Raw genomic sequence first — 13,320 nt, 5'->3', positions numbered from 1 at the left:
TAAATAACACAATAAATGAAATCCAAATTTGTTTATTTATATAAACTGATCAAGAAAAATAGAAAACTGTTCAATTTTTATTGTACAATAACACAGAAATATAATAGCATCATTACGAACGTTATTACGCATGGACAAATAAAAAATCGCGAATAAGCTGATAAATTGCAAATAAGCTGATATAGAATACATGCTGCAATCTAACCTAACCTAATCTGATCACGAATAAGTTGCTAACATGCATGGAATCTGTTCCATGTTCTCAACCCTCGATGTATTCCACATTACCTGCATGTCGTCATATGACAAATAAAGTCTTTCCGTAGTAATAAACTATAGTTTGAAATAGCAATTAATCTGCATAATATTGTTCATGCAACATTATTAAAAGCGTCTGTGCAATATAAGCATTAAAAAAATTTATCTTCAGTTTGTGAGAATACTTTTTAGAAAAAGCTGCCGGATCTTCTGACGTAACGAAAATGAATAAATGTTAATTATAGCAAAATAGTTGGTCGGACCGAGTTCATTGCTTGTTATGACATGTTTGATAACAGTTGCAATAACTTTCAGCGATTGCCGCCAGATTGCAATGCTTTGTTTAAAAAATAAGCCACTATTCCATATTAGTAGCCTATGCCATAATCCCTAATTTTACTCTATATATATATATATATATATTGGGTAAGTGGGAGAAATATGCCACACTTAAGCGAAATTAGATTTTTCAGTAATTATTTGTTTAATTTAAAATAATTTTACATACTGATCTTTTTCTTCCATCCTTTATCTATTATTTGTGTATAATTGGAATCGAATATATTCATTTTTAGTTATTAAAAATAAAGAAATACGAAAGTGCTGAAAAGTGGATAATATGCTACATACAAAAAAAAACTAAGTATAACATTTATTTTGTTTTTTTATTGCAAGAACACATTATTAATGATTTTTGTGATGAAAATAAACATTTGTAACATATATATAATATAGGTAATATAAACACTATAAGGATATAAGTAATAACTTTGATAGATTAAGTTATACAACATGTAAAATAAATTTTGAGACACATTTTTAATAGCATAAATATCTTTCTACGAATAGTCCTCGTGAATCCATCTACTGCAACAATTAGATATTATCCAATTATATTTTGAGTCATTTTTAAAAGTAAAAGTATGTAATGTGTATATAAGTATGAAACGTATAAATAAATATTTGTTTTACTTTATATTTACATAGTATTACAAGTAGCCTAAGTTCCAGTAATCAAGAAAATTTAATTCATTAAAATGAATTAAAAAACTGTATTCTTTATTTAGAATTTTGAATTGAGCATAAATTAATATAATACAATAATAAGCAAATAAAAAAATATAATCAAAAATAAAAAGTGGTTTATAATTAAAAATTTTGGAAGAAAAAGAGTGGTAAAACCACGACATAAGTTGTTTTCTGTGATATTTAATATATTCAAGTTTCGGCCAATATCTGGCCATCTTCAGTAATTACAACATTAATCACGCATTGGATACATAAATATAAATATAAATACCAAATTCGCAGTCATATATCTATTTAGTTAAGATTATAAGCTCTTTTTAGCATTATTCGTGAGCATATACTCCTTAGTTGATGAAAAATTTGGAATTGTTTCGAATTTTTGTGTATAATGAGAATTTATATTAGGTATACACAATTCGAAACAATTCCAAATTTTTCATGAAAAATATTCTACGGATAAGATAATAAGGTATTAATTACTAAAAATTGCCAAATATTGGTCTTGAATAATTTTTTATTCAAATACCATGAACTTTATAGAAAAGCTGCAAGAGACAAAAATAATTTATTTTCTTCTCATAAAGTTCTGAGAATTTTTTCAGAATTTTTTCGGAATTTTTTAATACCGTATTTTCTCATAAAAATAAGAAAATGCAGTACTAAAAAGTTGATAAAAAATTCTGAAAAAATTCTCAGAACCTTATGAGAAGAAAATAAATGATTTTTGTTTCTTGCAGTTTTTCTGTAAAGTTGACAGTATTTGAGTAAAACATTATTCGAGACTAATATTTTGCAATTTTTAGTAATTAATATCTTATTAACTATTGCGAAAATTACAAAATGGTAGAGGACTTTTCGACTCAGTTTAGTCCGCTCTATCTACACAAAAGTGATTGGCAAAAAAGGTCGGGACACCCTGTATACACTAAACAAGATTATTTCAGTTAGATATTATACATTGAGAGAAATGTTGTTTGGTACGTATAATCCTTTATTTTGTTGATATACATAATTTTCTCTAACAAAAACTTTCTTACTTTTTTATTTACTAAAACATTTCTCTCAATGTAAGCTTATTTTTTATCGAAAAGTTAATATAAATACATATAATTTTTATGTATTAAAGCTTAGGAAAAATTTATATTGCATTATAGTCTTCGTTCTCGTGTAAAATTTTTCCACGAGAATATCGAAACGATAAATGATGCAGCGGTAAAATTGATAAATATGCAAAGCCGCTTATATGTTTTATGACGACCACCGGCGGATAACTCGAGGATAAACATGCAATAAAAATTAATTAGACGCGGATCGTTACAGAAACGCAAACTTTTGCAACTGGGCAATTCCATTCATCGTTGTTTGTTCCACGACGAGGCTGCACGATATTTATCCATATATATACGTGCTTTCTCGTTATGAGACATCGTCTCGACCGTGTATTCGTTATTTCTGAGAATATGTACACGAATATATATTTATCTCGACATGTATACGAAATTCATTCAACCACCCTCATTAACGAGTTTCTCGATTAATTATCGTGGCGCGTTTCAGCTCGCTCATATACATCTGACCAAATATCATTGCGCGCATATTACTTTAACTTGCAGCACATCGAAGTAACGAGAAACGTAAGCATCAGCAAGTTTCGAACATATCGATTTGATTGGTATGAAATTTAAGTCTTGTAAGTCACCATACAGATTTGTGCTTAATATTTATATGACAAATTAAGATGCTTGAAAACGTAATAACATTTCATAATATTTTTCATGATAATATTTTGCATGATATTTGTCGGATATTGAAATTTGTTGGACACCGTATTTAATATATGAATATTGAAAGAACGTTTTAACAACTACCTTTTTACATCACGATTTTTGTTGTGGTATGCTTAATGTAAATTATATCGACACCGATACAACGCGAGCGTATTTTGTCGAGAATCGTGTTTGCGAGGTGGCGGAATGTGATATCGTATCTCATTAGCTGCAAATCCGCGTATTCATTAATCGTGGTAGTCAACGTAATAAACGTTGTGTGTAGTCATTTACGTCACTCAACGCATGATTACATACGAAGAAATACGGTTGGGCGACAAAAAAGCTCCCGCGATTACGTCAAGCGAGCATAATTAATTAAGCGCAATATTTTCTATTGCTTAGATATTTGCGTTTTTCAATTCACGTCACGATTTTGAGAATACTAGGAAAGCAAAAGGAAAAAAGATAAGTGTGATTAATAGAACGATAAGGAATAACATTGCTGTTATAACAACTTTTTTTCTTCGACATTGATGGATAATCGCGAATTAATCGTCATCCTAATCCAATTTTTTTTTACATTAAGTGAATATATTTGTGTGATAGAAAGATACTACATTTTATAATAATGTTATTTATTTATTAGATAATTATAAAAATTTGATTGTTCTACATTTAAAAATCTAATATTTTGCTTGTATAAATAAAATGATAAAACATGTTGTTGAATGGCCGATATTCGATATGTCAGCAACTTCTTGATATTTGTATATTGGACTTCAATGCAAATATTGAATATCGTCAAATGTATAAAGTGAACGAGCAGATTGAGATTCATCGAAAAGGTTAAATTTACTTCGTGAATTTTAAAAACTATGTTCTATGTTTTAAATATAATTCATGTTTTGCAGCCGGACAATTGTTTAAACTGGAGACACTTAAAATTGGAGCGCTTGTTAACCTTCTCGTTAATTCAAATAATCCGAGATGGAGTAGTTTGTCTATAACCACTCTTCTCAAGATTATTCTAATTATTTAATATCTTTGCGAAAGCCAATTAATTCTATATTTAAGTGATAGTCAAAGTTTGTTACCTTTTTAGCGAACTATAGTAAAATATTTTAATACTGTTGCAACTTTTAACGAAGAGATATACGAAAATTAGATCAAATTTTCCTAATTACCTAATATTTACAATTATAAACGTTACAACAGAATATACTGTATATTATATACATTTATACGTAATAATAATCATTTATTATATAGTAATTAAGCATTTCATTGGTATATGCTGTGTTTGTCGTGCATGTGCAATATATTATTTTCATCTAGTTGGAGTGCGACAGTGCGCTTTAACGTGTCTACCCTGCAATTTGTACTGTCCACCGGACTTGTCGCTCTACATTATTATCTGATAAAGATCTATTTTGATTGCTTTCCGTTCTTTGAAAACGCAGCTATTATTAAAGCCACCTGGGCGTACAAATACTCGAGACACGCGTGCATTCCTTGAAATGATACAATGTTACCACGAAACGAATTTCATAGTTTCGCTACTGCAGTGCTCCCCGTGCAAATTAATTAATTTATCTTCTCGTTTAATCCGTTTAATCACCTAAACGGCGACGAACTGTAACTGCCTCGCTTGTTCTCTCGGCAGCTCGAGCTCCGTAGATATATCTAAGCGCTAAAGACATGCTTGTTACGTTATTAAAACGTGTTTTTTGAACAGTACCATTTTATTTAAATTAATTTAAACTAATTTGTGTTTAAATAAGTTTAAAATTTATTTAAACATTTCAATATGCAATTTTTAGAGCTTTCTTAATTTGAATGATTCATTCTAGTCATGTTGTGCACATTATTGATTGAAACTTTTTTCATTTTCTTGTGAAAATTAATTCTTAAACGCCACACTATACATATTGGATATGGTATACCTAATCCAATTTAATTGCATATAACTCTCAAAAAAATGAATATATTGTAAACAATTTTTTTCAATCGTAACACCAGACATTAAGGAATATAACGGTACCAAGCAAATGTATATACTTTATTGACAATAAAATTATAAATAATAGAAAAAACATTGGAAAAGTATTGAAAAAAAGCCATACTGCACACACACACACACACACACACACACACAACACATACACACAGGCCTTTAAGGCATTTAAGTTAATTACACTACATTAACCCTTCTACAATTTGACATTAGCGACATTTGTTAGCTCGATATCCAATCATATAGAGCACTATAAATGTTCCTTTTCTCACTCTCTCTATTTACTTAACGACTGTTTAATTCATTCTGTGCGCGATATAGTCATGGTGAAGGTGTAACAGGTACGAAATAATTGCTTCCTACGAGTAATTGCTCGCTTTTTTCACGACAGTCATTTGTAGCCCGTTGATCGCCCTTACTCCCTGTACGTCTGGTAATCGCTTTTCGTGTCGCGCGTGCATTACAACATCAACGACAGAAAAATAATATTAATACGAAGCGGCAGTTGGTGAAGCGTTTCGCGCGGGAAATGAAGATTTTCTATCGAACGTAATTCGTTTATCTTCCATTCTTCCCTGCTCATATAATAGGAGACAAGGTAAAACGGCGAAAGTTGCAATGAGAGAATCAAGAACGGATTTAAAAGAAAGGGCCCATTAAAAAATGATAATTGGGGCTATTCTACTACACGTATTCTATTATAATATAATAGAATATGAATCCTCAACTCGCATATCTGGAATTTGGAAATGATGAATTTGCAAGATCCTGATTTTCTTCCTTTATTAATTCGATTAGCAAAATACTAATAAATTTCAGATGATAATTGTCAGAAATTATTATTTTATATACGTACGAGAGGGAAATAATTAAATAATAATGTGTTGTCCACAATTTCTTGCGCATTGATAAATCTAGGTTATCTATCTGCGTCGCCGTAACGTCACGTATGGATGTACGGAGAACGATAATGTCGACCGGGTTACATCGTTGTACTGGCAATCGCATAGTGATCCTCCTGACGGATATTCTCGATTTGTCGCCTTATCTAATCGTAAACGGATGCGCGCCTCGTAACCGCGTGTGACCAATCGAGCAGCAAGGTGACTAAATTTACGAATACCCCTTACTTAACTCTTAACTGACATCGTAAAGAAATCATTAATCTTGAAAATATTTTTATTAACCTTTTTGAATGTTTAGACTATCATTTATCTATTTTTAATCAAAACTAATAATAAAATCTAAAAATTAGTATTACATTGATCCTTGTTTAAAGCATGGTAATAAATAAACTTTGACAAACGTTGAATTGGATTCAATGGATGTACGATGACATTTGAGAATTAAGAATGTATGAAGTGTCTCTGGAAAAAGTGACTAGAAATGGAAATTTATAGTTTCCGTATAAAAATAAATTGTATATGAAACAGTTAAATTTGATTAATATCTATCTTCAACAGTATAATTTTATAATTTTCAACTAGAAATTTTATTATTTAATTATGTTTTAAAAATATCTACTTCATATAAAAATAATTTTTCTTTCAAATCACCGCCGAAGTTTTTGTATTACTTTCACAAATACAATACAGAAAAATTTATAATATTTTCATAATTTTTTCATTCTGTTAAAAAGTACATGTAATGTATCCTTAATCTTTTAAATAGTGAGTTTTTGTAGTGCTAGCCAACTGTAGTAACTTTTTTGCAAATTATAACTGTGTTTTTCATAAATTACAAATAGTTTGGATTCTCAATTTAAGTATTAGTAAATTAATATTAATACTTCGAAATTTAAAATGTATATGAATTAATGTACCTTCATATTGCATAAGCTATATAACAACATTCATATAGATTATAGTACCTATAAATATCTAATTCTATCATCACGATATAAATAAAAAAGAAACATCAATTTGTATTCTCGATATCGAGATGTTGGTTATCATCGCGAGAATAACAAGCATGTCTGACTGCTATTTGCTAAGTACAAGATTACTTTCGGAATGAGATACAAGATTCCGGGAATACTTGGATAAAGCGGGATACATATCCGAAGAGTAGATGGAGGAATTCTTGGCAGACGGCCATTGAGAGAAATATGAACCGAGCTCGATTCTATGGTAACACGTAGTAAATTCTGTCATGGGGCGCCAGCAGACAGGCACATTGAAATGGAACGTATTGTACAGCCGAAAGAAAGAAAGTCGTTTTAATTCTCTTAGACAGGCTCAAAAGTTAATGTTGATATTATTATTATCATATTAAAATAACAGTAAAGAGAATTATAGTGTCAGAAATTGAAACAACTACAATATTATTTCGTAGAGTTTAATTTGTAACTAGACATAGAAAGCATAATGAGCTTTACAGCACAAAAAAATGAATAAACAGACCTTTTCAGTTCCTGAATACGTATAAAATATCCAACAATTAAACAAACCTTTGCGTAGACAAGCGCTTCGTAAAATTCTCGGGAGATAGAAAAAGCGTATCCGGAAGGAATTTTTACTTGAACGAACGGATTATATATATCTGTCTGCTAATTATCCCACGCACAAAATCAAGGAAGAAAAGACTTTGTTATTCCGAAGATGTTGCCTCTGAACAATGAAGGGAGTATCGATCGTCGGAAGTAAACGATAAAACGGCGCGAAAAGAAAGAAGGAACGACGGGGGTCTTCTTTCTTTTGAAATGAAAGGAATTTATTTTTAGTCCCTTATGTACGCGCGATTCGCGATAGGGAAAGTCTTGATTTTACGCTGACGGAGCGGACGCATACGCGCTTTTCGCGTTAGTGCGCGTCAAGAGGAATCTCTCGATGAACCTCTGACTCAGCTACTGGCCGCGCGGTGTTGCACACGGGAGCCAATGACACTGCTGGCTATACAACGTGTATTGTTCTGACTACCGTGTATCGATTCGTTGAAAGAAGACAACTTCCGCGCTTCGCATTTCATATTGTACTATAACTTTAATACAGGATGTGCGAATGCGACCAAAAAGGGGATGAAAAATATCGCTTATTTGTGACGACAACACGACACGATTCAAAAAACAAAGTTTTCCAGAAAATGAATTTGAACATTTTGAAGTATTAAAATTTTGTAATATTAATTTTGAAATGTAATTTTAGTGTAATCTTAATTATAAAAGAATGAAAATAGGTATGTTCTTTCTACTTTTTTCCTTATATTCCGTTCTCTCTCTCTTTCTCTCTATAAATTTTAAATTGTCAATTTTTTAGTTATGTCGTTGTAATCACTGACGATTATGGGGACCATGCCCTCTTCTTAAAGTCTTCATTTTCAAAAATATTCATAATAAAAAATATATATATTTTTAATCTTTCTGAAATTATAACAATTTTGGTATTCCCAAAATATTTTTCAATTTAAGAAGCTCCTAGATACAAAAAATATAGATTCTATCATATTGTTCTTCTTTTATACTAATTTTAAATAAAACGTTTTATAAATTATCCAGTTAAATAATCCAGTTAAGTAATACTTTTTTAATGTATGTAGTAATTTTAATAATAATTTAATGTTCTATCTTTTCATATTTGACCTTAAAAAAATTTTGCTTATGGCGAGATAATGGGCCTCCCTCGATGAGTTTTTGCCATTGGTTGTAGCGAATGGATAAAAAACGAATGAGAAATAAACACTAAATTTTTTCATTAATCCGGAAATAACCTATTTTTTATCCCAGCGCGGTGATGAGAAAATGTAAATTGTAAAATGCAATGGATATTGTTTAATAAATTTGATTTTAGCAATTATTCTTTAAGAAGCTTTAAATATTCAATTCCATCGAAAACTCGCAATAAAGTATTTTATTAATTAACATCTTTAGTTTTTTTTAATACTGTCGTAATAAACTATTTACTTACTTATTCCGATGAAATATAACAGCAAAATACAACTGGGCTAATTCTGTTTGTTTAATATTTTTTTGATTTCTACTTGCTTTTTTCGAAACATTGTGAATAAATTCATGTTCTCAAATACTAGTAAATTGGAAAATAATAATATACACTATAATATCAATAATTTACTATTTTCGTTAAAACTATTTACGTTAAAAAAATCAAGTCACTACTCTCAGGTTATAATATATAACGTTTTTTTGTCGGAATAACAAAAGCATCTTAAACGTCGCTTGCAACAATTTACGTACTAATTAATAGATTCTTGGAAGAAAGATGCGTCTCGATGTTCCTCGACAGAATAATTCAGATTGGAGAAATATTAAGTTGATAAATAATTTATTCCATGTCGCAGGTCTTTAGATAGAATTTTTGTTTTCTAGTATAAAGCCAATGACACACAGAAAAACTTAAGTAGTAAGATGTAAGTAGTAGCTCATGTAGTTGACGTTATTTGTCGTCACTTTGACGTCAAAATGATGATAAATGATGTCAGTTTACTTGGAAGCGAATCAGCCAATTACAGTGAAGAACATAAAGCATTAACGTATAAGCAATAATAAATTCAAAATATTAATTTGTTTACTGCTTTTATGTATTACTGCTTTTTCTGTGTACCATTGACTTAATTGCACTGGTAGGATGTGTAGTCTATTAAATTGGACTGTCCAATCATGATTGGCACCCTCCCAATTTGCCAGCGACTTTCGATCAGCGAACGACCCTTTCCTCTTATTTCGGTCACGTATATATTACGGTAATATCTACCTCTTCACGAAAAAAATTAAACCATATGATAAATTACGAGCGACTAAGGAAATAATAAAAACAAAATATGAACGCAACGCAATTTTGTACATAATGATATTAATACTATTATCATTTTATTAATTATGTCACGATTTGAAACAAGATTTGTACACGGAGAAAATTTTATATTTAAAATTATTATAATGTGGTAATAGCTGCGGTCTTCATGTAAATTATAAGTTTAAATGTTATAGTTATTTTTTTAAAAACAATAATATAACGTAATTTTTACATTTTTTCATAGCAAAAATTAACTGTTTTTATGTTAGAATATGGCTTAACAAAATAATTACTTTATTTATGTGATAAAAATTAGTATTACCATAGTAAAAGTGAAGTCGGAATCATGTTGTGAGAGTCTATCGAAAATACAAGATTACTAGTAAAGTGTAATTTAAAATTGTGTATTAAAACTTAATATAAAATTTTCTCCGTGTACAAAAAAGAGTCATCGGCTATGCTTGACGTTGTGAATGTACCATGAAGAATTCGCAAAGATAGCACGAATCTGCATTTAGAATCTACGTTTATAGAATTGTACGTTTTCCGTACAATTTCAGTAAAATATTTTTTTGCGGTTTAAACAGATCGAGAAGCTAACATCGTGACGTCGAACGAAGTAGATACAAAAAGAAATGGGTAGTACTCTGACATACCTTGACATCCCGACTCTTCATCTCCTGCCTTCTGGGCACAGTATTCTCCCCGTCGGCATACACGAGATTCCTAATAAATCCATTGAATCTTGGCTCGAATATCACGCTAGGCAGCGCCAACAGCGTCAGCTTGCTGTTGTACCAGCTAGGCATACCGCCCACGTAGACGTCCGAGTTCCCGGCGAGCTTGCCGAACTCGAACTCCTTGCCGCGCGACGTCGAGACCGCGCCGACACCGTCCACGGTTAGGGTAGTGTTCTCGTTGCACCTGGTGATCTGTATCTTGTGCCAGTGGCCGTCGCCGAGGTCGTGGCCAACCGTGACAATCTGCGCCCCGCCGCCAAGATTGTACCTCAGTCTGAGAGCGCTCTCGACCAGTTTGACCTCGAAGAAGTCGTAAGTGCCGCCGTCGTCCGTGTAAAGTAGCAGCCCGTTACCCTGCTCGGTCTTGAACTCGAACTCGAGGGTGCCGTTCAGGCCGGCATTCCATTTGCGAAATTGTGCGTAGCTCGTCGCGGAACCCTCCAGCAGGAAGCAGCGGGCCACCTGGCAGGCGAGCAGCACCGCCAGTAGAAGCGGCGCCGGCAAAAGCGTGGGACGCATGATTCACTCTTGGACTGGATCTCCCGCTAGATTCTGTTCATTCGCTCAATCGGGCCGTTCTCGTGTGACGAAGGACGTCACGCGCTCATACGCATCTCGCGTGGGCGCTCGAAGCGTGGGTGCGTGATGCTGGCCACGTTGCACCACCCGGTTGCATCCGTGAGCACGTGAGCACGCACGCGCGAATCGTGCGTGGGTTGGGTGTGATATGCGATTTTGTGATCGTACGCGCTGCTCGTGCGTACTCGTCTATATCTCTCTCTCTTTTCCTCTTTTTTTGTTCCGTATAAATTATCCTTAAAGTGCCTCCGATTGATTGTTTCTCGAGTTCTCGTGAGCTCTCACAGCTCTCACTGAATAAACTCGTCGAGCGGGAAAGTCGTTTCCAATATCGTCTCGAAAAATTAATGAACTTGATAGTGATCGGACACGCTCGTTCCAAATTGCATTTTTATCTTTGTTATTTAATATTAAGATGATCCCCCTTTCGAGAAAATTACAACAATAAATACTTATGAAAACTTTGATATAGTAATTATTCGTAAAATGATACCCTTTTTTAAATCTTATCTCAAATAGAATTATTTCAGTTGGCATGAAATTCGTTCACTATTTTCATAAAAGTCGATATTTCTGGATATGTCTTCAATTTCAAGTTCAGTCTGTTATTTGGACGCATCAAGATTCGTAAGTTACTTCCCTAGTTCACTCTAAAAACACTGAAAACGCAATGAGAGAATCCACAATATTTGTGTCTCTTTAACGCGCGTATAATGTACACCAATCGATAACGAAAAGTTTCTCGAGGAATAAGCGCTTTAATCACGTTTATTATATGTACACAATTTAAACCAGAGATTGAGGCTAGAGAATGACGTGCTTTCCTCTCCGAGAGAAGAACATCAGTTAGATTTAATACTTAATACGTTGTTCAATTACAGCAAAGTTCAATCTCTTAGTACCAGCATTATATTTTTACGGAAAATCAATCAATATCGATCACAGTCACTAAAGTGTGTTCGATGGAGCAGAAGAAGTATCGACGTTTTGCTCAGATGTCTCACAGAGCGCGACTTTCTTTACAATCCGTCACAAGACACATCTAATGCCTTTCCTCGTTTCCTCCAAGATTCTGATTTTTTTAAAAGACGATCAGTTATTTCTTCTGACTCATTCCACTGGTAGAATCATTGTCAGTAGCATCGAAGCACAAGGAGTAAAGAAGTTAACTCTTCAGAAATCAGTGACAAAATAAATGACGTATATACATTATTTACTGAGAGAGTCTCTTAATTGCGCATTTGTGAATCTAGACTGGGCAATCTCGAGAAGATAAGGATATGGAAAATTCAATAATTTTCAAAAGATCGTTGGTACGACTTTCTTGCGCTGTTTCTTCGAGAGCTTCCGTATGTTAAAGAATCCTTAAATAGGTTGCGCATAACAATGTAAAGGACGACTGTGACGATGTCGAGATATCGAGACTTGGCGTCGAGGATCTCCGTAGTCGCGATCTAAACCTCGAAAGTCACCTCGTAACGCTTCGCGTCGATGACACACTTTCACCGCGGCTCTTTCGGCGGGATACACGTCTCGGAATTGCTCGCGGAGTGGCTCGAGCAAGTCAATCCGAATCGCGTGGAACGTCACCTGATTTCGCGCTTCATCCCCGGCACCGAAGGTCAACCGGGATGGAGAGAGAGCGGGTCCCTGCGACGAGCGACACGACCTCGACCTAATCACGCGATGAGCACTTTCACCACACACCAGGCTCTCTGTCCCTCCCTCTCCGCTGTCCGCAACGCAGAATCGCGAGATGCCGGGGGATGATCACTCGACGATCGTTCGCGACGTCGTCGTTTTCCCCGTGACGAGCTCGTGGTGGCGTTTCAATGGCGCCGACAGAGCACAGCACGGATCCTGCACGTCGGGTCGAGTCAGACGACTACGCTACTTGCTCGCGGTTCACTCTCGAGTCAGCCATCCGTTCGTATCGCGATCGATCCGGCCGCGCGCTCCATTTTTCCTTCTCTCTCTCTTCCCCTCCCTCCCTCCCTCCCTCTCTCTCCCTCTCTCTCGTGCGCGTTCGCTCTTTCTCTCGCCACCCGGAAGCTTCAGCGAAATCGAACGTACACGTCGGAACAACGCGCGCGAACCACGTAAAATCCCGTTCACCGTTTCTTGTCGTGGCTGCTGGTCGCGATCAGTAGACCGTTCCCCGGAGATGGATCGACCCTCTCGAC

The 13,320-nt window shown here is 34.1% G+C and overlaps 1 protein-coding gene across 4 annotated transcripts in view; it reads right to left on the bottom strand.

Moving 5' to 3' along the window:
- Window positions 1–11,546, bottom strand: part of Nrx-1 (neurexin 1) — a 276,011-nt gene extending 264,465 nt beyond the window's left edge. For all 4 annotated transcript variants that reach the window (XM_018504691.1, XM_018504692.1, XM_018504693.1 and 1 more), the window contains exon 1: window positions 10,475–11,546. In XM_018504691.1, the coding sequence (XP_018360193.1) occupies window positions 10,475–11,077 (603 nt within the window). In that variant the 5' untranslated portion in view covers window positions 11,078–11,546. The remainder of the gene's footprint in view (window positions 1–10,474) is intronic.
- Between the last annotated feature and the right edge of the window lie 1,774 nt (window positions 11,547–13,320).

This window comes from Trachymyrmex cornetzi, unplaced genomic scaffold, assembly GCF_001594075.2.
Source record: "Trachymyrmex cornetzi isolate Tcor2-1 unplaced genomic scaffold, Tcor1.1 scaffold18, whole genome shotgun sequence".
NCBI lineage: Eukaryota > Metazoa > Arthropoda > Insecta > Hymenoptera > Formicidae > Trachymyrmex > Trachymyrmex cornetzi.
This window is presented reverse-complemented; position numbering and strand designations above follow the sequence as displayed.